Raw genomic sequence first — 25231 nt, forward strand, 5'->3', positions numbered from 1 at the left:
ACCAAACAATTGTTTTCCAGACTCCACTGGATACCGGAACAAGGTGTATTCACACGCTGGTCATACGCAGGCACTGGCAGCAGGCGTGACTCATGCCGCAAGCCCCAAAATCTCGAGCTGGGGAGAAGGGGCACAGAAAGCACATGCCAGGAGCAACTTGGGGGCTGGAGCTGCCACGGCCAGGATGCAGCTCTCCCACAGTGGGGCTCATGGGGGACAAGCTGGACACTTGGCATCTCACCAAACCCTCAGGCTTCTTATTTAATAGCTGAAGTCAGCCGCAGGAGCGGTGAGACATGCACAGCTCATCGTCACGCGGCAGGAGCATGCCCGCGAGCTGGGGGCATCGTGGTGCCCGGTAGGCTGGGAGGCAGGGGCACGCAGCCCCGGCGGGATGGGCTTTTGTCCTGGCCACCAGCGGGAGCGATGGAAACTCGGTGGCGCTGGCTGCCCTTTGTGCATGGAACAAAGAACAATAGCCAGCAGCTTCCTTCACTGCCCAGACCCAGGCTCTGGGAAGCAGCCAGATAGTGAAATGCTGCTCAGCAGAGCAGCACAGGAGGGCAGAGACAGGCAGTGTGTCACCCCGTGAGGCTGCCTGGCGATGCCCAGTCCCCCGCCGTAGGACCAGAAATGGGCAGCAACTGGCACCTCATTGGCGCACTCTGCAAGCTACAAGCATGGCAACAGTGGGGATCCCACTGTCACAAGTGGATTTGTGGCCATGCCAGCATCACCACACTGTGACGCTGCTCTGCATCCCTGCAGGTAGAGGAGGATGCCCAGCTCCAAAATCTCAGGCACCAGAAAATGCAAAACCACAGGTGCAGTTCCAGGTTATGCCTGGTGTATGGGGATGCACCAGGGGCTCAGGGCTGACTCGTCGTCTCAAAATGATGATTTTAGTCCCTGCAATTTGTCCTCGCTATTTATTTCCTGCAGGCTGGGCTGCTTAAACGCTGATAAACTGTTTGGTCACGTCGAGGAGCTCTGCTTGGGGTCTGCCTCCCTAAGTGGGAGAGGGAGTGGGAGTAAGGAGTTACTGGCTCCCTTACTCACTTCCCACCCTCTCCTCTGCACCAGCACGTCTGCCCAACACCCAGCTGAAGCCCTGCTTGCCCATTTGCCCACCAGCTCAGTGATGCTGGTGGCTTCCACCACCCTGCTGGCTTTGGGATGAGTAGGAGGGCTTTTGGTGGGGTCCTGTCATGAGTGAAAACCTGGGGTTGGGAAGAGTTTGGGGGTGCCATGGCCTTGCAGCCACGCTTGGCAGCCCACAGCCGTGGAGGCACCAAATGGGTTGGGTGGATGTAGCCGGAGAGCCCGCACTTCTGCCTGTTCCTTGTGAGCCGCAGGTTGGCAGCTCCCCCAGTGAGCTCAGATGTCCCCTACCGGCTGTCAGAGGGCTCCTCTGTACCGCCCACTGGCACGGTTACCGAGCGCTGCTCACCGGCACAGCTCACCGGCACGGGTACCGGGCGCTGCTCACCGGCACAGCTCACCGGCACGGGTACCGAGCGCTGCTCACCGGCACGGGTACCGGGCGCTGCTCACCGGCACGGCTCACCGGCACGGGTACCGGGCGCTGCTCACCGGCACGGCTCACCGGCACGGGTACCGGGCGCTGCTCACCGGCACAGCTCACCGGCACCGCTACCGAGCACGGCTCACCGCACGGCCCTGCCGTGGCGCAGCGCGGAGCCGGGACCATCTTCGAAACCCTCGTGCCATCTAGCGGGACCTTCGCTAAGGACAGGCCGGGGCCGCGCGTGGCGCCCGCCGCGGGGCCGGGGTGACCGGGTGACCGGGTGGCTGCCCGCCGCGGGGCCGGGGTGGCAGGTGGCAGCGGGTGGCTGCGGGACCCGGCCAAAGCCGCCCTGCTCTTCCAGCGGTGGAGGAGACGCGCATCAGCAATTAAACAGCACTTTTAATGAGACGCGCCTGCCCTGCGCAGCAGAAGTCCGTGTGGGTCAGTGGAGGGGCTGTGAGCCGCAGGGTGCCCGGGGCTGGCACGGGTCCCCAGGGGAGCACAGCGGCACAGCCCCCCAGCAGCAGGCGGCTCCCCCCACCCAGAAATCCCGCTTTGCAGCCCAGGTGCTGCTCCCGAGCTCCCCTGGCAGCCCCCCACCCGGTGCCGAGGCGCCTCAGCCGGAGGTGTTGCTGACGGAGCCCGGCTTGCTCCGGCCGTGCACGGTGATGTACCAGAGGCAGATGAAGAGACCTGGGGGGTGTGTGTGTGAAAATGCGGTTACTGCCATGGGTGCACCAAGCCCCTGAGAGGAGCAGGAAGGTGACAAGGACCCTGCTGCTCCCAACCCACAGGGTGCCCATCCCCCAACACCCCTCCCCCACTGACCTTGCAGGGAGTTGAGGATGGTGAAGAGGTAGAGCTGGGGCACGAAGAAGACACCAAAGCTGAAGAAGGCCAGACCCCAAGTGGTGCCCAGCAGGCAGGTGAGCCCCAGCACTGTCACCCAGTCCTTCCTTGCCTGCCCCTTCTGCCGCCGGATCCTCCGCAGTATCATCAGCACCCTCCCCAGCACCAGCATGTTGAAGAGCAGGATAAGGCCAGCATAGCAGAGGGTGGCATAATAGGCTGGCAGGCTGGTGAGCCAGCACCTGGCAAAGAGGACTTTCCTGGGGACAAGGGCCAGCACCCTTGCAAAGGATCTGGATGCAGGATAGGCATGGCAGCAGGTGCCCCACACGCACCAAGATGGAGGTGGGCAGCTGGCAGAGCCAAGCTCACCGAAAAGTGGCACTCAGCAGAGCTACGACTAGCTCCTGCTGGCCCCATGCATACCCTGGGGTGCCCCATGTGCCCAGGGTGCCTGGCATGCCCAGGGTGCATGCTGTGCCTGCAATCTATGCTGTCCCTGGGGTGCCCAGGGTGCATGCTGTCCCTGGGGTGCCCAGGGTCCACAGGATGCCCAGGGGAGCTGGCAGCCCCCTTCACTCACATAGTCATGTTCCTGTAGCTTTCAGGGGTGCTGATGACATGGTACCCATATGTATCTCCTTGAAGACAAAAACAGCCACCACGGCCAGCACAGGCAGACCTGTGGGTGCAGGGACAGGCTGTGAGGGGCTGTGCCACAGGCAGGCACAGGTAGGCAGGGCTGGGCAGGTGCCCACTCACCCCAAGCGAAGAGGCAGAGCTTGAGGAGGTAGTGCTGGATGTAGATGTTGTAGACCTTGATGACGAGGAGGAGGAGGTGGAAGGCTTCAGCACCCATCCACGCCAGGGCACAGAGCAGGCTGGCATGCAGCAGGGCAGCGGTGACCTGGCAGAGCCCCTCGGAGCCAGCAGCCAGCGGCACGCTCAGCAGGAAGCTGCAGTTGAGCAGGAGCAGCGCGGCCAGGAGGTGCCTGTGGATCCTGGCCGTGTTGTCCCTCAGCTGCTGCCTGTAAGAGGGGGGAGGGCAGGGGGTGCTGGTGGGTGCTCGCTGGCATGGCATGGCAAAGCATGGCACAGCATGGCATGGCATGGGTTGCGTGGCACAGCCCTACATGGCATGCACAGCACGGAATGGCACAGCATGGCTCTACCTGGAGAAGCAGCAGAGCAGAAAGGTGCAGAGGGTGGCAGCAGCTGAGAGGGAGCAGCCGATGGTGCTGATGTGGGTGAGTGATGCCAGCTGAGCCGGGCTCAGGGCGCCCGCTGGGAGCTGCTGAGAGCAGGGAAGGAGGGCTGAGCCAGGGCAGCATCCGTGGCAGCACCCACCTGCTAGGAAAGGGAGCGGGGGGCTTGCAAACCTCCCCGCCCCAGCCACTCTGTCCTGCAGGACCCCCCCCATACAGCCTGTACCCTTTTGTACACCCTGTACACCCCCACCCCCCCCCATCTCCAGGAAAGAGGAAGAAGGATGGAAGGAAGGGGAAAGGAAGAGGGAAGGAGGGAAGGAGAAGAAGGGAAGAAGGAAGTGGGAAGGAGGGAAATAGGGAAGGAAGAAAGAGAAAGGAGGAAGAGGCAAGGAGGAAGGAGGACTGTGAACCAGCAGGACGGCGAAGTAGGTGAGGAGGTCGCAGTGGCAAATAACGGTGCCCTCCCTGTGCGTGGTCTTGCAGCCCTCCGTGCTCCAGTTGCCTGTGCTGCCCACATCTGCCAGAGAGCCACCATCGGAGGCTGGCACAGCAGCCAGGGCATGGGGACATTGAGGGGACACTGAGGCCTGCCAGGGTTGCCCAGGAGGTGGACAGGCAATGCCTTCAGGGTGGCACCGAGCTGGCATTGCCCCTGTCCTGGCCATGGACACACTTACCAGCTCCAGGCAGCCAGAATACGCAGGTGGCGTTGGAGGCATCCTAGTAGAAAGGGGACAGAAGGGGAGATCTGAGGACCCTCCCTGCACGCTGGGGACCCCAGAAACCCCTGGTCCCAATGCAGAGAGGAGACACTTTCTCTTTGTCCCCAACACTAGGGGAAATGCTGGTGCTGGGGACCTCCAGCTTGTGCTTGCAGTGGAGTCCTGCTCACCAGCATCATGTCATGCCAGAACTGGATCTCCACAGGATGGCTGAGCCCAGCCACACGCCTGCTCTGCAGGAAGGCTCCTAGCACGTCGTTGTTCAACACAGAGCTGTTGTTGGTGTCCTGCAAGAGTCAGGTGCTTGCAGGGAGAGTCCCAGGTCCCCAGGACATCCTGCCCGTCCTGAGCATCTCAGCAGGGGGTGGGTGATGGGGCAGGTGTGCTGCTTGCTGGGGATGCTCAGGGGGCTTATGTGAGGACCTGCAGCTCACCTGGAACATGCAGGGGCTGTGGATGTAGATGCAGACCAGCTCCTGCTGCGCTCCCCATTCCTGGATGCCCTCCACGAGCTCCACCGGGAAGTCCATAGCATGCTGGAGCCTCCCAACGCCACCCAGCTTCACGTCCTGTGCCAGTGGGCAGGGTAGAGATGGGTTCATCCAACCCTGTGCTCAGCTGGCTTCGGGGGCGTCAGAGTGCTACCCTGGCTGAGCCCCTAGCACAGCTACCCCCGTTCCTGGCATGGCCCTGCAGCATCCCCCAGCCCCAGCAGCAGCTCCATCTCTGCCTTGGTGCCTGTGGACACGCAAATATGGCACTGCTCCCATCTCAGCTTCAGAGCTCTCCCAACCCGTAGCACGTGGGGGACCGTGGGTGGGTGGGGTCTCTCACCCATGCATGGGCACACCTGTCCCACCGGCCCCGCATGGGGCAGACGGCATCATGTCAGATGCTTTTCCCATGGGATTTCACACCTTGGCAGGCTCCCTTGGACAGTCTCTGCTCCCAGATCCCGACTGGGGGGTCCCAGCTGGCAGGCAGGCACCCCTGCCAGCAAAACCTGCCTTGTCCTGCAGATAGGAGCCTCAGGGCTGAGTGGTCAGGTGTCCCCGGCAGGGCAGCCCCATGGCCGGGGGAAGTGCTGTGGTGCCACCGTGCAAGCCCCTTGCACCAGGACACAGAAGTCGCCCCGCACATTTCCCACCACGGTTTCACTCTCCCTTGCCACCGCAGGGAAGTGGAAGACAGGGCTTCCCTTTTCATAAATCACAAGAGCTTCAGGATGGAAATCCTGGCTCTCAGCTGCAGAACACACACAGCCCGCCCCCCAGCTTTAGAAACCCCCAGCTTTATCCCAGTGACGGCGCTGGGAACCTGAAGCCACAGTTGCCTGTAACACCCCAGCAGAGCCGTGTCTCTGAGGGCTTTGCTGACATAAAGCATCCTTGGAGGATGACGGAAACCCAGTATGGGCAAGTGTCAGCCACCTCAGCACCCCCTGGCACCTCCCACTGGGGGTGGAGGGACAGAGGGGGCTGGGGGTACGGGCATCCCCTGGGAACACCCCCAGCAGTGTGGGGGCACCAACCATCCTGCTGCTGAGATTTAACCCTCTGAAGTGCTCGGTCATGAACTTGAACACGTAGGCCTCAATCATGCTGCCCGTGAAGTTGTGCTTCCCCCAGCTGGTCAGCTTCTCCAGCCGGTTTAACCTGCACAGGGAGGGTGTTCAGGGCAGGGTGCAGCAGCATCCAGACTCTGTGGGTCTGGGGGTTGTGGAGGGTCCAGGAGACAGCGGGGTAGGAGCCAGCCCTCACCTCTTCCTGGCACGGTGGGCTCTGCTGCAGCCCTGCTGCAGCTCCTCCTCCAGAGTGTCCAGCTCTCTCTCTATCTCCATTGTCTCCATCAGCTCTGACAGAGCTGTTTTGGGAGCTGAGCCTCAGCATATGGCACCCTGCCCCACTCCCCATCCTGTGCCAGCCTGGGGAGCCCTGAGTGACCCCCCAAAGCACCCAGCCCAGCGCTGGGATGGGAGACATCCCTATCTTGAGCCTGCAGGATGCCGGCAGCGAGGCAGAGGACTAGGGCAGTGAGCAGTGGGGTGGGCATCACCATGGCTCTCTCCTGCAAGATGCACCCAGGACTGGGGCAGCTCCCTGGACACCCCTACAACACACACACACATCCCCTGGGACCTTGGCCCTTTCCCACACGCCAGCTGCAGGACAAAGACAGGGTCCCGGCAGCTTCCCAACACCCCAGCATCCGAGCCCCACCAAGGCCACTGCAGCAGCAAAGCCCCACCCCAGAAGCATGAAGTGGCTGTGCTAGTGGCAGGATGACGAGAGGGCGGCTGTCTGCCACAGCGACCAGGGTGCAAGGTGCCCTTTGCATCCGTTTTACCGTTAAGGTTGTAAAGCCGCCAGGGACAAGACTCAGCCCTTGCTGCCATCCCAGCCCGTGGCTGCAAATCCCCAGCGAGCAGCCTGCAAGCCAGAAGGGCCAGCAGCGTGCTCTGCCTGGGCTTGCTGGCGGGGGGCCAGCACCAAGCTGGGGAGGAAGGAAGCGTCCCTGGCACAGGCGTGGGGGAAGGTGGCTGGTAGCAAGATTTGCATCCCTTGTAAGACCGCACCGGTGCTACGCACAGCAACACCAGCCATGGTAACACTGCCGGCACCAAAAGCAGCCAGGGAAGAGAGGCTGTGGGTCCAGCGGTGCCAGGGTGCAATCCTGCAGGTGCACTTGCAGGTGCGCAAGTGGCTTTACTGTGGATGCAGCAATGGGATCGATGCTTTGAGGCGCTGAAGCTGGTGATGCCAGAGCAGCTGGAGCCTCCCAGGGCAGGAGCAGCAGTGCAGTGGGCAGCACATTGAGCAGCTGCCTGCACAGCTGCCCTCTGAAACCCAGCGAGGGACAGCCACCGCGTCCCCCTTAGGTTGTTTTGCAACCAAGCCAACGAGGGCATCGCACCCTTGCAGGGCATGGGGGTCACTTCAGGTGGGTTTTGCCTTTGTGGGAGCAGCCTGGTGCCCTGGTAAGCCCCTAGCACCACGCCAGCCCCCTGCATCCCTCCCTCGCCCCAGGAAAGCCCCTACCTTGGGCACGGGGCAGTTCTGGCGTTGGCAGCACCACAGTGGGATCGGCTGCTCTGGCTCTGCCTGTGCAGCAGTTGGGGTGACAGAAAAGGAAGTGCTCATATGCAGATGAGCAGATTAAATCAAGAGAGCTTTTAAATTTCCTTTTGCTTTCTCTTTTTCACAGCCTGGCAAGGGACCAGGGCAGAGAGGGAGCATCCCTGGCACCCCAAGGACATGGCAGATGGCTGCAATTTGGTGTGGCACAAAGGCAACCTGCTTCCCAGGCATGTCTGATATAATCAGCCTTCGGTCTCTAATGAGCTTATCCCTGCCACCGGCTCATCAGGAGCCCCTGCTCTCCCATGCTGGGCAGCACTGGCACTGTAGCGGGGCCACCAGGTCTGGAGCAGCACTTCACATTTTGGCAGGTGTGGGAGGTCCAGCCAGCAGGGCAGAAGGGCAGTGTGGCGGAGCAGGGATCAGCTGCTGGGACTCAGGTGGAAAAGGAGAGTGTGCGGATGTTGGGAGCAAGGACAGGTGGCACAGAAGGACTACGGGGATGCTCTTTGCTACTGTAGGGAGAAAATTCATGCGGCCAAAGCTCAATTAGCATTCAAGCTGGCCAGTGCTGTGAAGGACAACAAAAAAAGCTGTTTAAAATATGTTAATAGCAACAGAAGGATTGGAGATAACATCACTCTATTGCTTGAAGAGGTCAGTCTCCTCACGAATAGGGACCCAGATAAAGCAGAGATGTTTAATGCCCTCTTCACCTCCATCTTCAACACCAATGATGGGCTCTGGTGGTCCCAGGGTTGATAGACCATGACTGGGGGGGATGATAAACTCCCAGCTGCCCCTGAACTTGTTTGAGAGTCACTGCTCCAGCTGGATGTGCATGACTCTACAGGACCCAATGGGATGAGGTAGCCCTGGTTACCTGTACAAACTGGGGGATGAGAGGCTGGTGAGCAGCCCCATGGAAATAGCTCTGGGGTTCTGGGTTGATGGCGAGTTGAATATGAGTCAGCAGCACGCCCTGGCAGCCAAAAGGGCCAGCTATGTCCTGGTGGGCATCAAGCACAGCACAGCACAGCGAGCTGGTCAAGGGACGTGACTGTCCCACTCCGCACCTCCCTGCCGCACCCCACCTCGGGTTCTGCGTGCTGTTTGGGTGCCTCACAATAAGGCCATCAAACTATGTGCACGTGTCTGGGGCAGGGCAACCAAGGCGGTGAAGGGTCTTAGAGGAGCAGTTGAGGTCACTGGGCTTGTTCAGCTTGAAGAAGAGAGGCTGAGGGGTGCCCTCATCGCTGAGGTGTGACCCCGTCGCAATTTACGGCTTCTTCAAGGGGGGCAGCAGATGGGAGGTGCTGGTCTCCTCTCTCCCGTGACCAGCAACAGGACACAAGGAAATGGAGCGGAGCTGTGTCAGGAGAAGTTCATGTTTGCCATTAGGAAAAGGTTCTTCACTGAGAGGGTGGTTGGTCCCTGGAACCTCTGGTCATGGCACCAAGCCTGGCGGAGTTCAAAGGAGCATCTGGGCAACGCATCTCATTGATCATTATGGGTCCCTTCCAACTTGAGATATTCTGTGACACTACCGTTTGATGCTACTGCCAGGATGGAGCTGGCATCCTCCATGCCATCACCAGCCACGACAGCACAGCTCCCCAGTGATGCCAGCCAGCCCAGCAGAAGGAAAAAAAGGTCATCTTTCCCCCCTGCCCCCAGATGGTTACATTTGCCCCAAAAAGCTTCACCTTCTGCACCAGGGTCTGCTGGGCCCAGCTGCAGGGATGTGGCTGCATGCAGAGGCAGGGGAGCAGGGACAGCTTGGCCATGCTGGTGCCTGCCCCAGAGCAGCCATGCCACCCTGTGCCTGCCCAGTGCCTGCAGCCACTCATGCAATGAGTCTCCAGGTCTCAATTCATAGCGTGGGGCAGCCATTTGCTTCTGTCCGACCCACTCTGAGGATGGGAGCCCTTTGGGGATGGATTTAAGGGGATCTGCTGGGCATGGCCAGGCACCCTGGGCCAGGCAGGAAACCTGGAACCAGAGAAGGGTGCCAGGAGGATGGTCCACGGATCACAGAGATGGGTCACTGTCCACATCCTTAAGGTGACATGCTCTGGACCAAGGTGGTTTGATTTTTGCAAGGGCAGAACCCACAGATCCCAGGATGCTGCAACGCACCCTCGAACCTGCTGGTGTCACCGAGATGTGCACATTTAAACAAAGAGTAAAGACACCTGAAAAAACTGCCGGCTTTCAAAGCCTGGTTTTAGTGCCGGGAGTGGGTTAAAACCCCAACGCGCCAGCACACACCGGCAGCTCTGGCCAAACCACCTGCAGAATCGCTTTGCGGCTGCAAGTGACGCTGCTGGTTCAGGCTTCCCTGGCGCAAAATGCAGGGATAGGGGCGTGGGAGAGCAAAGCATCCCCTGCCTCCAGCTTTTTGCGGTCATTTCCAGCAGAGGAATACCGGGCTTGGAAAGAACACGCAGGGGCATTTGAAGTTTTGCTTTCATTTGTTTTCTTTTTCCCTGCTTTGCTAGATGCTGGGGGAGAAAAGGGTCTCAGTGTCCTATGGCATCATCTCCACCTCCTGTGGGACACAAATCCTCTTGGCCGCTTGTATTTCCCATTTTTTTGGCTGAAAAGCATCCAGCAAAGGGAAAACTACTGGGAGAAAATGGTGGTTTGGGGCTTTGCTGCTTGGTCAGGAGCCAGCACCGGGATGTGTGGGGATGAGGTGGACAGTGCCGTGTGGCTGGCTGGGGGACACTTACCCATGGGGACACTCAGGTGGGGATGTCCCATCCCTGCCAGGTCCCCTGCAAAGCCGCAATGTCCGACTCATGGATTTGGAGCAAAGCAATGCAAATCCTGCGGGAGCAGGCAGAACCACAGGGAAAAAGTGTCAGGCCTGCTCCGGTGCAGCCACCCTGATGGGGCCCAGGCTGGAAAGAAGCTGACGGCCAAGCTGAAGTCTGGCAGCTGCAGCCCCACGTGCATCACACTTGTGCGCCAGCATTCCTGCATGCAAATGCCACGCAGATGTGTGTGAGCACGCGTCTGTGCAAGCCTCTCCATGCACCATGCTCACGTGTGCAAATACCCCACCAGGGAGCTCTTGTGCATGTCGGCAAGCACCCATGAGCAGCAGCAACCGCATGCCAATGGCAGCGTGCAACCTCTTGCGTCCAAGCAGCAGCGTGCAACACACTCGTGTGCCAGCGTGCTGGTGTGCACAGCCTGTACAAACACCCGTGCACGTCCGTGTGCAGGCATTGCTGCCCATGGACTCCTCGGTGCAGACACTTCTGTGCGACCCACCTACACGTACAAACACCTGCAGAAACACTCGCGAGCGAGCTCCCTCGTGGGCGAACACCCGCCTGCACACGAGTGCAAGCGCGCCAGTGTGCACCCACGCACAACATGGGCACGCATTGCCGTGCACGGCCCCCCCAAGTGCAAGCAGCCGTGTAAAGGCCCCACGAGTGTAACCGCGCGGAGACCCACGCGTGCAAGCACGCGCACACGAGCGACACCCCTCCCCCCCGTGCCAAAAGCAGCGCGGATGCCCACGCGGCGGCAGGACGCGCACCCGCGGGCACGGGCCGGGCTCCGGCGGCGGGACCGGCCCCCCGGGCGCGGGCGGGGGGCGGGAGCGGGGGGAAGGAGGAGGAGGAGGGGGAGGAGGAGGAGACTCGGCCGGCAGCGCCCCGGCCCGCGCTGGCTCCCGCACCGCAGCCGCGCCGACACGGGTGAGGGGCCGGGCCGGGCCGGGCCGGGCAGGGCAGGGCCGGGCCGGGCGGGCGGGCGGCGGCACCGGCGCTGCCGCGGCGGCGGGAAACTTGCGGCAAACTTTGGGGTGGGGGGGTCCGCGCCGGGCCGGACCGGGCGGGGCCAGGCGGAGCCAAGCCGAGCCGGGCGGAGCCGAGCCGAGCCGGGCGATGCCAGACCGAGCCGAACCGGGCCCAGCGGCGCCAGGCGGTACCGGCCGGGCCGGGCCGGGCGGGCCGGGCGCGGAGGAATGCGGCGGCTCCCGCGGGCCGGGCCGCGTCACCGCTGGCGGCGGAGTGGCGGCGTCCGCAGCCAATGGGGAGGCGCGGGGGGCGGGCGGTGCCGCCCCCGCCGGGAGGCCGGGACGGGCCGGGGCGCGCGCCGCGGCGTCCGTGGGCTGCCGCGAGCCACGCGCGCTCCCGCGGGCCGTGCGGGTGCCGGCGCCCCACGCGTGCTCCCCGCGAGCACCCCGGGGTGCCCCCGGCCCGTGCGTGCGCCCCGCGGGTGCCGCTCCGGTGCCGGCGCTGCGGGGCGGCGGGTGCTCCCGTGGGCATCGCACGGGCGTTGCGCTCCCGCGGGCGCTCCGCGGTGGACGCTGCCCAGCGGCCGGGGCTCTGCCGGGGCTGATGCCGCCGGGCCCGGGGCTCCCCCCGCGGCAGCCGCCGCGCCGGCAGCAGGAGGGCGCAGGCCGGGGCCGGCCTCGGCGGTGACCGATTCACCGTTTCCGCACGTACCGTCAGGGAGGCGGATTCCCCTCCCCGGGCCAAGCGCTCCGCCGCCAGCGGCTGCTGCTCCCGCCGCTCCCGCACCGGCCCTCCCGGCCCAGCCGGGTCTGGCGGCAGGTCAGGGCTGCGCCTGCGGGGGGGCTGTGGCGCGGCCCCTGCACTTATCCCATTAGGGCGCGCAGCAGCCGCCCATTACGGTTTCCCGGGGCGGTTTTTCCCTGGCCAAGCCGGGCCGTGAGGGCCGTGCCGGGACGTAGGCGGCCAGCACTGGCCCTTTGTTGTGGCGTCACTGGAGAGTGCGGATCTCTCTCTTTTCCTCCTCCTCCGTTGTTGTTGTTGAGAGAGATTCTCTCTCTTTTCCTCCTCCTCTGTTGTTTGTTTTGAGTAGAGAATCTCTCTCTTTTCCTCCTCCTCCGTTGTTGTTGTTGAGAGAGATCTCTCTCTTTTCCTCCTCCTCCGTTGTTGTTGTTGAGAGCATGCATCCCACCCTGGCACGCGTCCTGCTGCCATGCATGCCCAGCAGCGCTGTAGCTGCTCCTGCCTTGCTGGTTCCCAGTCAGGGCCGTGACCCTCGCTGGAGCTGCTGGGGTGCAGCCGGGGGTACCCCCAACCCCACCACAGCACCAGGAACACTCTTGGAGGCCCACAGGTGATGTCATCGGGATGACCTCGTGTGGGTAACATCACCCAGATGATGTTAAGACATTGCCTCCAGTGCGCTGGCTGAAGTGCCCCAGGTCAGGCAGGTGCCTGCTGCAGTGCCAGACTGGGACAGGGTGCTGGTGGCCGGGCAGGAGGCTGTGGTCCTTGCTGGGGACCTCACCATGGCCTCTGCTGGTGACCCTGCTGGGGCCATCACCAGGGACCTCACAGGGATCCCCACTGGAAACCCCACCAGGGTCCTCGCTGGGGACGTGGTGGGAGCCATCACTCAGCTCCTTGCTTGGGCCATCACCAGGGTCTGTGCTGGGACCTCATCGCTCAGCGTGCTGCCCCCCGAAACCAGGGACTGTGCTCACCTTCCCTCCCAGCCCCACAGCCGCCTCCTGCAGCCCCCTGGGCTGCCCTGACCCCTTCTCTCTCCCACAGGTCCCCAGGTGGAGGTGCCACCCCAACAGTGCCGGCCATGCCCTAGGGGACACCCACCATGAGCCAGAGTGGGGCCTCGCGCCTGGCTGGCTCCCCGCCGCTGCCGGGGGGCTCGCTGCTGGCCCTGCTGGCCCCCGAGCCCTCCCCGTCCCCCCCCAGCGGGACGCCATCGCCCGGGCCCCCCCCGGCGTTGCTGGAAGGGGACTGGGAAGGGCGTGAGGAGCTGCGGCTGCGGGAGCTGGAGGAGGCGCGGGCGCGGGCGGCCCAGATGGAGAAGACGATGCGGTGGTGGTCGGACTGCACGGCCAACTGGCGGGAGAAGTGGAGCAAGGTGCGGGCTGAGCGCAACCGTGCCCGCGAGGAGGTGCGGCAGCTGCGGCATCGCCTGGAGGCCCTCACCAAGGAGCTGGCTGGCCTGCGCCGCGACCGTGACCGTGACCGGCCGGAGGAGCGCCCGCCACCAGCACGGCCACAGGCACGGCTCCACGGCCGGCACGGCACCTGCAGCCCACCTGCTGCCGACGGGGCAGAGGGAGAAGCTGACCCTGAGCATGAGCCTGTGCGGGATGTGGGGGCTGAGGCACCCCAAAAAGCCAAGGTGAGAGGGTGACTGGGTGCTGTGGGGGGGGTCTCCTGACCCCCAGCAGCTCCCCTCATGCACCCCCAAGCTACCACTGCCTGCCATGCCCATGGGGCCACTCCCTGCCCACAGAGGTGGGCAGCGTGCGGCAGATCCCTTGGAGCAGCGGAGGGGCTCAGACCCCTCTCAAGAGCAGTGTCATGGGGGGGGTCCAGGACACTCATAGCCCTATGCAGCGAGATCACCTTGGTGCTGGCTCTGGTCCCTTTCTCAGGGCTTTCCCTTTGGAGGCGTTAGGCAGAAGCCTGTGCCACTTTAGGGGACAGTGGCTTCAGCAGCACTGGTGGCGTCTTGCTAGCAACGACTCCGATGCCAGAGTGTCCGTATGGGCTTCTGGCGGAGGTCTGTGCTGAAGGGAGGAGGGAGGGGACACGAGAGACTCCCCAGAGCTGCTCCCAGCTGCTGTGCTCCCTTCTCTGCTGCTGTTGGCTCTGTCACGACACAGATGTTGCTGCTCAGGGTGCCGCGCCGCGCTGGTTCAGTCCACCGATGGCAGAGCTGCTGAGTGGCAAATCTGAGACTAATCTGAGCATGCCCTGCGGGCTCCCTGCTTGGTCCCTGGGGATGTCCTGTCCCCAGAAAACCCCTGCAGCTCATTTACCATGCGCTTGTGGAGCCTGGTAGAAGATCACCCGCATGGTGGTCGCAGCAAGGTCAGCGTAATAAATCGGTATTATCCATCCCAGATTTGCAGGGAGGCAGGGAGCCGGCAGCAGAGCGTGGTGGTGAATGGGAGCTCCCCTGGGAGGGTGGGTCCCTCTCCGTCAGCCTCAGGGGGTCCCTGGGGACCGGAGGGAGGGATGCTGCTAGGTCTGGCTTTGTTACAGGGTGAAGGTCGGGTGCTGTAGGGGGTGGGAAGCCTGGGCTGCCCCCTCACCCTCTCCCCTTTGCTGGGCCACCCACGGCGCCACAGGAGCAGGAGTTGATGGAAAACATCTTGACGAGCAAGCAGGACGAGAGCTGGGAGCAGCGGGGGCCCCGGGCCTCTTTCTCCCGCCAGGAACGCAGCCGCCTGCTCTGGGACGATGTCAGCGTCGTGGAGGAGGACGCCACCAAAGTCACTGCCCTGAAGCTGCGGCTGGATGAGTCCCAAAAAGTGCTGCTCAAGGAGCGGGAGTGAGTGCTTGGGGTATCATCCTCATGGGGCACCAGCCAAGGCCAGACTGGTCCCCACCAGGATGGGATGTCCCATGGGGTCCTGCCAGCTGTCACCAGCATTGCCTCTCCCCAGGGATAAGCTGGCGCTCAGCAAGAGCATCGAGAAGCTGGAGGGTGAGCTCAGCCAGTGGAAGATCAAATACGAGGAGCTCAACAAGAACAAGCAGGAGGTGATGAAGCAGGTGAGTGAAGGGAGCAGGGGTGCCCTGGTGGGTGGCCTGTCCCCCAGAAGGTGGCATGTCCCAGTGGTTGGACATGGTGATCCACAGCCACCTCCCCAACTCTGGGGTGTTCATTAAGGGTCTTAATTAACGCTCTTGAGCCAGTCAGTCCATCCACAGAGGATGGGTGGACGAGTGCAGGCAGGACTTGAGTGGCACAAGATGGGTGCTTGCTGCCATCTTGGGTGCTGTGTGTGTGTGTCCCCAGCTCAACATCCTGAAGGAGATCCACCAGGACGAGCTGGGGCGCATCTCCGAGGACCTGGAGGACGAGCTGGGCGCTCGCTCCAGCATGGACAAGAAGCTGGCCGAGCTGCGCGCGGAGGTGAGCTGAATCCCAGTGTAGGGGCTGAAGGGGACAGCGAGGGGAGTCCCTGCTGCCCCTGGCCATCCCGTGTCCCTGTCCCAGATGGAGCGGCTGCAGGCAGAGAATGCAGCCGAGTGGGGCCGGCGGGGAGCGGCTGGAGACGGAGAAGCTCAACTTGGAACGGGAGAACAAGAAGCTGCGGGCACAGATTGAGGACCTGGAGGAGGTGCTGGCTCGCAAGCGGCGCCAGACGGCCAGCACCCTGGACACCGACCTCAAAACCATCCAGGCTGAGCTCTTCGAGAAGAACAAGGTGCCATGGAGGTGGTCCCATGCCCTGCCACCCGCTCCCTGGGTGACCCTGCCGTTTCCGTGGTGGCTTGGCATCCCCCAGGACCTCCTCAAGCCCTGACTCTGCCACCACCCTTTGTCTAAGGGGCGGTAGTGACCCCCATCCTTGCTCCACCAGCTCCTCTGTCATGCGGTGGGGCACTGGGAGGGGTCCCTGGGGAGGGAGATGGGGGCACTCGCAGCATGGGATGGCTCTCAGCCCCTCTCAGCCCCCCACCCCGTGCCCACTGCAGGAGCTGGCTGACCTGAAGCACATCCATACCAAGCTGAAGAAGCAGTACCAGGAGAAGATGGCCGAGCTGGCTCATGCCAACCGTCGCGTAGAACAGCATGAGGGCGAGGTGAAGAAGCTGCGCCTGAGGGTGGAGGAGCTGAAGAAGGAGCTGGCCCAAGCGGAGGACGAGGTAGGGAAGCTTGTGCTGGTGCAGAGAGTTGGGGTGGGCAGCTCCATGCCCCCTGTGACTGCCAACAGCCTCGTCCCTTCCCATCCCACCTGCAGCTGGATGAAGCCCACAACCAGACACGGAAGCTGCAGCGGTCGCTAGATGAGCAGACGGAGCAGAGTGAGAGCTTCCAGGTGCAGCTGGAGCATCTGCAGTCGCGGTGAGTGGGGGACCAGGGTGGGCCACAGTGGGGACCAGCAAGGACCCATGGGTGAGATGACGTTCTCCCTGCCACCACCCCTCAGCCAGCATTTGCCCGGTTGAACCCTGGGCTAAGCATGGCCAAAGTGCCTCAGACATCCTCGGCGGGCAGGGTGCAGCCACCCGTGGGGCAGCCTTCACCCCACTGCAGGCTGGATGGCATTCACCTCCCAGTTCAACCAGCCTGCAGACCAGTACAGCCCAGTTTCACCTGCCAGTAAACGGGGCCAGGGCAAGCTCTGAGGTTCCCACGCCAGTTTGGGGAGATGGGAGGTGGGTTTTATTGCCCTTAAAAACTTTCCCGAGCCTCACTTCATCTCTAGCAGTAAAGAGCTGAAGTGGCTGTGAGAGATCAATGCCACGTCTCCGGGAGGCGCTGGGAGGGTTGTGTTTATCATCTTTCTTTATTTTATTGGGACATATTCATTAAATCATGGAGGAATAATGGAGGCTTCTTCTTCACCCTCTCCAGCCTCCCCATGTGCATGTTCTTAAATAATTCATGCTTTCCAGTAAAATGCTGCAAACTGGTTGGATCTGACCAGGTCCTGGGCCTTTTGGTTTCATATTTGCTTCATAAATTTTCATTGAACCTTCATGCAAGGGCGAGTGAGGAGCTAAAACCACCGCAGGCTCCCAGGAATGGGGACTCTTGTTTTATTTGCAGGGGGATCCCCATTTCAGGGGGACAACTTCTCCCTGCACTGCACTCTCGGCTGGGTCTGAGATGCTCGGCGTGGCGGTGTTCGGCCCTGGAGGGTTTAAGCTGATGCCCTCTTGTGCTGAGCATCATTTGGGGTCCCCAGCCCCACACCAGAGGGTTGGCCCCTGGCTGGGGGGGCTGGTCCTGCACCCAGAGCTTAGTGGGAGCTGCAGAAATGGGGTCCCACCAGGGTGCAGTCATGCTGTAGGGGTGCAGGGGGACAGGCTTGGCTTTGGCATCCCCCCAGGGCTGCGCCCCGCCGCCCCCCACCCTGGCAGCTCTCCCTTGGCAGGCTGCGGCGGCAGCAGAGCGCCCCCGCTTTTCAGCAAGATGCGCAGTGCCCGCTTCAGCCCCGATGACGCCGGGGATGGCACCAGCGACCCCGACGAGGATGAGGACCTGCAGATCCAGGTGCCCTAGAGCCCAGGGCCAGGTGCCACCACCACGGGGACGTCCCACGGTAGTCCTCTGCCCACAAGTGCCTGTCACCGCGGGACCCAGCCACATGGTGACCCTCCTGTAGATGGGGAGCCTGGGGCACAGAGTGGTGGGGAGGACTTTGCCCAGGGATGCTCCAAGCCCGCTGCCTCTTGGACAGTATCCAGTGCCCCTCGGCCACCAGCATCTCCTGGGACACAGATGTGGCCACGAAAGCTGGCATCATTGAGCAGCCCAGGAGGAGGAAGCGCAGGGCAGAGAGGGACACCAGGACCTGTAACCGGCCACACTCTCCTGCCCACTTTTTTTTTATATATATATATTATATATATGTATGTATTTGTATATGAATTTTTTTATTATAAATACAGAGCCCAGAGGGGCCCAGGCTCTGGCAGTGGCTTGAGATGCTGGTTTGTCTCCACGTGGGAGCAAGGATGGAAGGGACAACACTGGGGAGAAACAGCATTTACTCTGCAAGCTGCACAGGGGGCTGGATGCATGGCTGTGGTGTCACCCCCGCTGCCATCGCTGCCCCCACGCCGGGGACGAGCCCAGCTCGGGTAAAACCTGTGACTCTGCCAGAGAAGCGGGGCTGGGGGGCGGCTGGTGACGCTGTGGCTGCAGAGGGGCCTGTTTCTGCAGGGCTGCAGCGGGCAGGCAGAGGTGCTGGCCCGTGGGTGCGGGGGTGCTCACCCCTGGGTGCTGACCACCCCAGCCCGAGCCCCTGCAGCCCATCCCCCACTGAGCAGGGCCTCACGGGGCTTTGGAGGAGCTCAGACACAACCTTATTAAAAATTGATATTTCAGTGAGCTAATCCCCTCGCTATGCCTTTTAATTGATTGGCTAAAAGCATGGCTCTTTTGCTGCTCGTGTGTTGGTTTTTTTTCTTTTTAATGCCCATTTATTTCCAGCGATTATTCATTTTTTTATGGCCCGACAAATGAGGCTGCAGGGGTGGAGGCGCCTGCAGGCAGTTTCAGTGGGGGCCCTGAAAAGCAGCGTTTTGGGGAGCACAGAAGGGGGGGATGGGGACGAGGAGATGTCTGCCTGAGCCGAGGGACAGCCCGGGACAGCGGCGCGGCAGGAGGCTGCCGCCGCCCGTCGGTCTCCACGGGGCGTTCACTCTGAAGCCTAACGATGTGCGGGCAGGAAACCTTCCAGCGCGGCCGGGTGTGGCTCGGGCTGGGCCGGGCCGGGCGAGGCCGGGCCCGGAGCGACGGAGGAGGCAGCCCGGGGCGGGTGGGGGTGGGGGGGGAGGGGGCGGGGGCACCGGGGGCGGGGCCTGGAGGGGCGGGGCCGGGGGCGGGCGGGGCCCGCGCAGCTCCAGGGCTCGCAGCGACGCGGAGCCGGACGCCGGGGCCGGCGGCTGCCGCGAGGAGGCGGGTGAGGCCGCGGCACGGCGCGGCGCGGGAGCGGGTTGCGGGGCTGGGGGGGGACACACCGGACGGGGCTTGGCCGAGGTTCGGGGTGACAAGTGGCGGGGGGGCCCGGCGGGGGGGGGCAGCGCGGGGAGGGAGGATGCCGGTGGGAGCGGCGGAGACCTGGGGGTGATGGAGGTGCCCGGGTTTGGGGGTGACCGAGGTGACAGATCGGGGAGGGGGGCAGGAGCTGCCCTCCAGCATCTCTGAATTCCCTTGGGGTGCTCATGTGCGTGGGGTGGGGGATGGGCTGGGGGCCATGGAGTGGCGGGGGCATGGTGGGGGATATTCCCCTCAGAGGTGGGGCGCTGGCCCCAGTCCCTCTCGGGACAGCGGAGGGTCCCCAGGGTGCGGCCCCCCCAGGTCCCCTCGCCCCCAGCCCTGGTCCCGGCGGGCCGCGAGCCGCCCCAGAGCAGCCCCGGGGGGTCCCAGGCCGCGGGGCCAGCCCGGCTCGGGGGGACACGAGCCGTGCCGCTGGCACCCGGCCGGGCCGTGGCTGCGGTGCCTGGGGGGGTGCCGGGGTGCAGCGGCTGCGGGGTGGCCCCTCCGGGCTGGCCCTGCTGAGCTGGATGGGGCTGGACCCCCCTCCCCCGCCCCGCGGTGCCGGGGCTTGGGGACCAGGGCGTCACCGGCCCGGAGCAGCCTGGCTCCCGAGCATCCCTGGGGATGGCCCCATCCCGTTTCCAAGGTTACTGTCTTCTGGGGGGGGGGGGTCAGGCTGGGAAAGGAACCTGGTCCCCGCCTGGTCCCACCGCCCTGGGGCTGATCACCCCCAGCCACGGAGTGGAGGGACCAGGTGGGGACCAGGCTGAGCGAGGCCGAGCTCCCCGGTGGGCCCGGAGGGAGGCTGGGTCGTGCCGGGGGGTGCGAGGTTGGGAGCCAGGGTGCCTTTGGCGCCCGGGGCTGAAACACCCCACAGCAGAGCCGGCCTGGCTGGGGCAGGAGGTCGTTAACACTGAACCCTACTGATGGCGAGCGACTGACCCGTGTTGGTGCCCAGGCGAGTGGTCCAGGGGGAAGGAGGGGCAGTGCCACAGGCAGTGGAGACCCGTGGGCAAGGTCCAGTGTCGGTGTCCCTTGGGACACGCGCTGGGGCTGGTGGCAGGGCACCACTCGTGCATGCCCACCTGGCACAGCCGTGCTGGCAGGGGTTAACGCCGGACTGTTCCACTCAGATGGTTCAGGCAAAGAAGGGAGGAGGAAGAGGAGGAGGAGGAGGAAGATGTCACCCATCGATCTGTCATTTCTTTTTTCCAGCCAGGATGGGGGATGCCACTAGCACCAAGCTGGGCCAGCAGTGAGGCAGGGGGGGTACGGGGGAAGAGGATGGAGGGGGGGGGGCGAATGTGAAGGCAGCCCCCCCCTCCCAAAATATTCCGCGCCCCATCAGGCCATCACCATGGCGACAAATTTTAACGACATCATCAAGCAAGGCTATGTGAGGATGAAGAGCAAGAAGCTGGGGGTGAGTGGGGGTCTCAAGGAATGGGGGGGGCGGGGAGTGGCACCCGTGGATTTGGGTGCCAGCTGCTGCGAGGGGTGACGTGGATGGGGGGCCCAGCCATGTCAGCTCTTGCGGCAGCCTGCACCCCTGGTTTGGGATTGAATAAGCATCATTTGGGGGCAGGGGTGGCAGCATGGGGGCAGGGGTGGGCCACTTGTTGGTACCCAAATCATCCGGCAGCCCCCGGGGCCTGATCCTGCACTGACTGGCTCCTGAACCGGGTGGCATCCCCTCACCAGACACGGGTCACCATGGGGCTTTGGGGGCTGTCCCTGACCCCCCTCCCCCCATGCCTCAGTTTCCCTCCACACCCCGTTTTGGCACCGGGGATGTCCCATGCCAGTGGGGGGGCTGCCTATTAGAGGGATGCTGGAGTGCAGCACCCATAGGTGGAGGGTCAGGGGGTTTGGTCGCCCGCCTTCATCACTCAGAGCTGGCAGCAGCAAGCATGCTGGGTAATTTCACGCTAATTAGGGAGAACAAAGAGGGAGCAGGCTTGAGGTGGGGGACATGCCTGGAGGCAATGGTTCCGCCAACTCTGGAGGCAGGGGCTGTGGGAGAGGGGATGGGGAGATGCCAGGATGGGGGGGTCCCCTTGGGAGCCTTACCCATGCTCATTAATTACGCTCTGTAATTAGTGTTGACAGGGTGGGGGTGGGTGATGGAAGCCCTGGGATATCCCCACCATTCCCTCCTGCTCCCAGGCCAGCAGAGTCGGCAGGACTGGGCAGGGGTCCTGGGGAAGGGGATGGAGTGGGGACAGGGACCCCCACCTGCACCGCAGCAGCCACCAGCGCTCTCTGTCCGGCAGATCTACCGGCGGTGCTGGCTGGTCTTCCGGAAATCCTCCAGCAAAGGGCCCCAGCGCCTGGAGAAGTATCCAGATGAGAAGTCGGCATGCCTGCGTGGGTGCCCCAAGGTGAGGGGGCGTGCTGGGGGGTGCTGGGGCGCTGCACAGGGGCCACAGCGATTCCTTTCTTGCCTGAAATTGGTGGGCTGGAGCTGGGTGGCTGTTGCCCCCTGTGCTCTGGTGGGATGCGGCTGGGTCCGGGCGCAGCAAGGGCCGGGGTCTGGGTGCAGCAGTTGGGGTCTGGGTGCAGCAGTTGGGGTCTGGGTGCAGCGGGGGCCGGGGTCTGGGTGCAGCTTTCGGGGTCCGAGTGCAGTGGGGTCCGGGGTCTGGGTGCAGCAGCCGGGGTCTGGGTGCAGCAGTTGGGGTCTGGGTGCAGCGGGGGCCGGGGTCTGGGTGCAGCTTTCGTGGTCTGGGTGCAGTGGGGTCTGGGGTCTGGGTGCAGCAGCCGGGGTCTGGGTGCAGTCCTCGGTGACACCCCACATCCTCTGCAGGTGACCGAGATCAGCAACGTCAAATGCATCACGCGGCTGCCCAAGGAGACCAAGAGGCAGGCTGTGGCCATCGTCTTCACCGATGACTCGGCCCGAACCTTCACCTGCGATTCGGGTATGGGGCAGAGCCCAGGGCAGCGGGGCGGGGGGTGCCGGGTGGGACACCCCGGTGTGGCCAGGGTTGCCCAGGGGCTGCCGTGGTGCCTTGCAGAGCTGGAGGCGGAGGAGTGGTACAAGACGCTGTCGGTGGAGTGCCTGGGGGCCCGCCTGAACGACATCAGCCTGGGGGAGCCCGACCTGCTGGCGCCCGGCGTGCAGTGCGAGCAGACGGGTGAGCACGTGGCGGCGGGCACTTCCCCGGGGCTTGGCCTTGCTATGCCCCCCCCCCCCCCCCCCCCCCCCCCGATTATTATCATTTAAAATTTTTTTTTTTTTTTTCCCCCCTTCTCCAGACCGGTTCAACGTGTTCCTCCTCCCCTGCCCCAACCTGGACGTTTACGGCGAGTGCAAGCTGCAGATCACCCACGAAAACATCTACCTCTGGGACACGCACAACCCCCGGGTGAAGCTGGTCTCCTGGCCCCTTTGCTCCCTGCGTCGCTACGGGCGCGATGCCACCCGCTTCACATTTGAGGCCGGACGGTGAGATGTCACCCTTGCTGGGACTGGGGACCACCATCGCTGGGTGCCTCCACCCTGCTGGGTGCACCAGGAGGTGGCACTGCAGCCATCACCCCAGGGCAGGCCTGAAGCCGGGGTGATGGCCATGGCCACCTAGGGTGCCCTGTGGCTGGGGAGGTTTGGAGCTGGTTCTGGTCCCAGCTCAGCACCGTGGAGGGGCCGTAGGGACAGCAATAAAAGCGTGGGAAGCTGGGCCAGCTGCCACCTGGGGTGTGTATTTTTTATTATCCCTTGGCTTGGGGACCCCAGTGATGCCCCGTGCCCTGTCCCCTCAGGATGTGTGATGCAGGGGAAGGTCTCTACACCTTCCAGACGCAGGAGGGTGAGCAGATCTACCAGCGCGTGCACAATGCCACGTTGGCCATTGCCGAGCAGCACAAGAGGGTCCTGCTGGAAATGGAGAAGAATGTCAGGGTGAGCTCCAGCCCACCCTGGGGACACAGCTCGGGGGGGAGCTGGGGGCACCCCGTGTCACCCTCACCCCTCTCTCATCCACTGCAGCTGCTGAACAAGGGCACCGAGCACTTCTCCTACCCCTGCACCCCCACCACCATGCTGCCCCGCAGCGCCTACTGGCACCACATCACCGGCTCCCAGAACATGGCCGAGTCATCCAGTTATGCTGGTGAGTGTCCCTGGCCCCCACCGAGGAGCTGCTGCTCCTCCAGCCCCCAGGGCATCCCCCCCAGGTGAGCCCACCCTCCGCTTCATCCCCAGGGGAGGCATACGCGGGCGCCCAGGCTGGCTCGGACACCGACCTCCTCAACAGGTTCATCTTGCTGAAGCCAAAGTCCTCCAAATGCGACAAGCCTGAGAGCAGGGAGCCCACATCGTCCCCGTGAGCTGGCAATGGGGGACACCGCGGCGGGGGTCCCCTTTTTCTTCCCCAAGGGGTGGTAAGGACGCAGGCAGCCACCCCTCCAAGTCCACAGGGCGACCAAGCTGGGGCACCCGCTGTGCCAGGACCTTGGAGGAGCAGGCGCTGGCTCGTGCCCTGGCCTGGCGCTAGTGGAGGTGACGACTGGCTCAGCCTCGACTGACTTGAAATATGTATTGAATAGCTGTATTGTAAGAGATTTTTTCTTCTCACATGAATGCAAACTTCACGGCTGCTGAAGAGCCCTCAGGCAGAGATGCTCAGAGGTTTTTGACTCTTTGGGATCCAGCTGGGAGGTGAAGGGGGTGGGGGGCAAGAAAGTCAGTGTGTTTTCTGCAAGGTGGGAAGGCTGGAGCACCACCCAACCGCAGGGATGGAGCAGCGCTGGGGGATGCGACCATGCCAGGCTGATGGCGCAGGGTCCCAGCATCCTCCCCTGCCCCGTGAAGAGTGGGGATGCCCTGCCACCCCTGAGCTGATTTTTGCACTTCTCAAAGCTATTTAAACACTCGCTGTAGAATTGAGATGTCTCAGGAGAAACTGGTTTTCCTTCCAGGGGGGTCAGCTGGGGTGAGCAGCTGGGCAGAGCCGAGCTCCCCAGCTTTTTGGGGCTGCCTCTACCCCAGCACCCCTCACTCCTCTACCCACAGCTGCTCCCCCCGGCCACACCCCTGGTTTATCTGCTGATGGGCAACCTAGGGACCAGTTTTGGCCAGTAGCATCTGTCCCTGGAGGGACAGCTTTGTGGATATAAGAAGTCCCTGGGCAGAGCAGCCCACACTGCTGGGGGAAGAGCCGCGTTTCTCTGCATTTCCATTGTCCTCGCTCCCTCCTCACCTGCTGGTGCAGCCGGTTGAAAGCCCTCACCCAGGGAGGAGCTGGGCTTCATGTGCTGAACTCAAAAGCAATTGATTTTTTTCTAGTTCTCCTATTCATTGACCTCCTTTAGAAGGGCTATCTTTTTATTGCTGTGCAAACATTGGTGTTTCTTTGGAGTCCTCTTTCGGTCTGGGTTGGGTGGTCAGTGGGGTTTTTTTCTGCCCTTAGAGCTCCAGGTCCATGCTTTGGGGACAGGGAGTGTTGTGATGTGGGAACCTGTGTTCTGTAAATACTGTGTCTTGGGTTGGTGTAGCTTGTGGCTGAGGGGACGAGGGGACAGCATGCTGCTCCCTGCAGCACAGCAGGGCATGGAGGGGCTCATCAGCACCCCAGCACTGCCCAGTAGCACGTCCTCCCCCAGGCGAGAGGTGTAATTCGCTCTCTTTTCCTGACTACACAACTCATCTGGAAAAGATTTAACATTTATTACCAAAAATGTTTGGGTTTTCTTTTTTTTAAGGAGTTGCTCAATGAATAAACAACCTTATCCACCCTTCCTGTTTGTCTGTTCCATCCAAATGCCTTGGGAAGTGCAAGAGGGAGTAGTGCCTGCCAGAGAGAAAAATGCTGATGGGGGAAAGATTTCCTGATGCTCCTGGCAGGGTGCTTGGCTCAAAGCTTTGTTTTGCCTCCAGCCGTGGCCAGGACATTGTTAAGTAAAGCCCTGACACCACTCGGGAGGGGAGAAGGGTAAAGCGAGTTGCCACCCTCCATCAAACAACCCTGAGCGAAACAGGATGCCAGCTGCTGTCACCCCTAGCCTCCAGCCGCCTGCGGCTTCAGGGATGGGCCAGGGCACTGGTGGCTCCAAGTCCTCAGGCAAAGGACTTTCAAGCCACTCCATCTCCCAGCTCTCCCAGAACTGTGCCAGTTCAGTTACTCACACCCTGACTGCCTGGCAGAGCACTGGCCTCAAGGTAAGACAGCCATGCCAGTTGGGGTGGCGCTCCCTCTGGGGACAGGGAAGGCCCGGGGAGTCATGGCACAGCCGGCTGTGCCGCAGCAAGGACACCAAAGCAGCAGCTCTTCCCGGGAGGAGAAGGCAGCACTCTCAGGCTGCTCCCTCCAGCTCAGCGTGAGCACCCATCCCCACTCATTGAGCCATCCCTGTGCCCCACACCCACCCTGGGAC

General features: G+C 63.0%; 3 protein-coding genes across 4 annotated transcripts; 2 read left to right on the plus strand and 1 right to left on the minus strand.

The window, feature by feature from the left end:
- Positions 1–1907: 1907 nt before the first annotated feature.
- On the minus strand, positions 1908–7477 carry ADGRG5 (adhesion G protein-coupled receptor G5). Its single transcript, XM_013296759.3, is given in 14 exon segments — positions 1908–2221; positions 2357–2619; positions 2961–3018; positions 3021–3059; positions 3140–3405; positions 3550–3668; positions 3996–4102; positions 4263–4305; positions 4478–4594; positions 4742–4876; positions 5839–5962; positions 6068–6170; positions 6296–6374; positions 7346–7477. Coding segments are annotated over 14 exon segments (1632 nt in total). The 5' UTR covers positions 7448–7477; the 3' UTR covers positions 1908–2144.
- A 3527-nt stretch (positions 7478–11004) lies between these two features.
- Positions 11005–17789, plus strand: CCDC102A (coiled-coil domain containing 102A). The gene is given in 11 exon segments (XM_055819113.1): positions 11005–11100; positions 12934–13531; positions 14487–14689; positions 14805–14913; positions 15161–15277; positions 15362–15406; positions 15408–15572; positions 15844–16014; positions 16110–16213; positions 17250–17267; positions 17269–17789. Coding segments are annotated over 10 exon segments (1581 nt in total). The 5' UTR covers positions 11005–11100; positions 12934–12991; the 3' UTR covers positions 17378–17789.
- Positions 17790–18664: 875 nt separating this feature from the next.
- Positions 18665–24592, plus strand: DOK4 (docking protein 4). Of its 2 annotated transcripts, XM_055819139.1 has the most exons (9): positions 18665–18782; positions 20075–20282; positions 21133–21240; positions 21663–21777; positions 21874–21993; positions 22115–22304; positions 22619–22757; positions 22845–22968; positions 23061–24592. In XM_055819139.1, exons 2-9 carry the CDS (start codon positions 20217–20219, stop codon positions 23183–23185), a joined length of 987 nt encoding a protein of 328 aa, XP_055675114.1. In that variant the 5' UTR covers positions 18665–18782; positions 20075–20216; the 3' UTR covers positions 23186–24592. The 2 variants fall into 2 exon arrangements, with proteins under 2 accessions (XP_055675114.1, XP_027638080.1); XM_027782279.2 differs by lacking the exon at positions 18665–18782 and having other exon boundaries at positions 20081–20282; positions 23113–24592.
- Positions 24593–25231: the final 639 nt, after the last annotated feature.

This window comes from Falco peregrinus, chromosome 14, assembly GCF_023634155.1.
Source record: "Falco peregrinus isolate bFalPer1 chromosome 14, bFalPer1.pri, whole genome shotgun sequence".
NCBI lineage: Eukaryota > Metazoa > Chordata > Aves > Falconiformes > Falconidae > Falco > Falco peregrinus.

What these genes read in the sequence shown, in the direction of transcription:
- DOK4 (XM_055819139.1), top strand. Translation starts at nt 20,217, where the DNA reads ATGGCGACAAATTTTAACGACATCATCAAGCAAGGCTATGTGAGGATG. An exon ending in TGAAGAGCAAGAAGCTGGGG is followed by an intron (nt 20,283 to 21,132) that starts GTGAGTGGGGGT and finishes TCTGTCCGGCAG; the next exon opens with ATCTACCGGCGGTGCTGGCT. An exon ending in AAATGGAGAAGAATGTCAGG is followed by an intron (nt 22,758 to 22,844) that starts GTGAGCTCCAGC and finishes CATCCACTGCAG; the next exon opens with CTGCTGAACAAGGGCACCGA.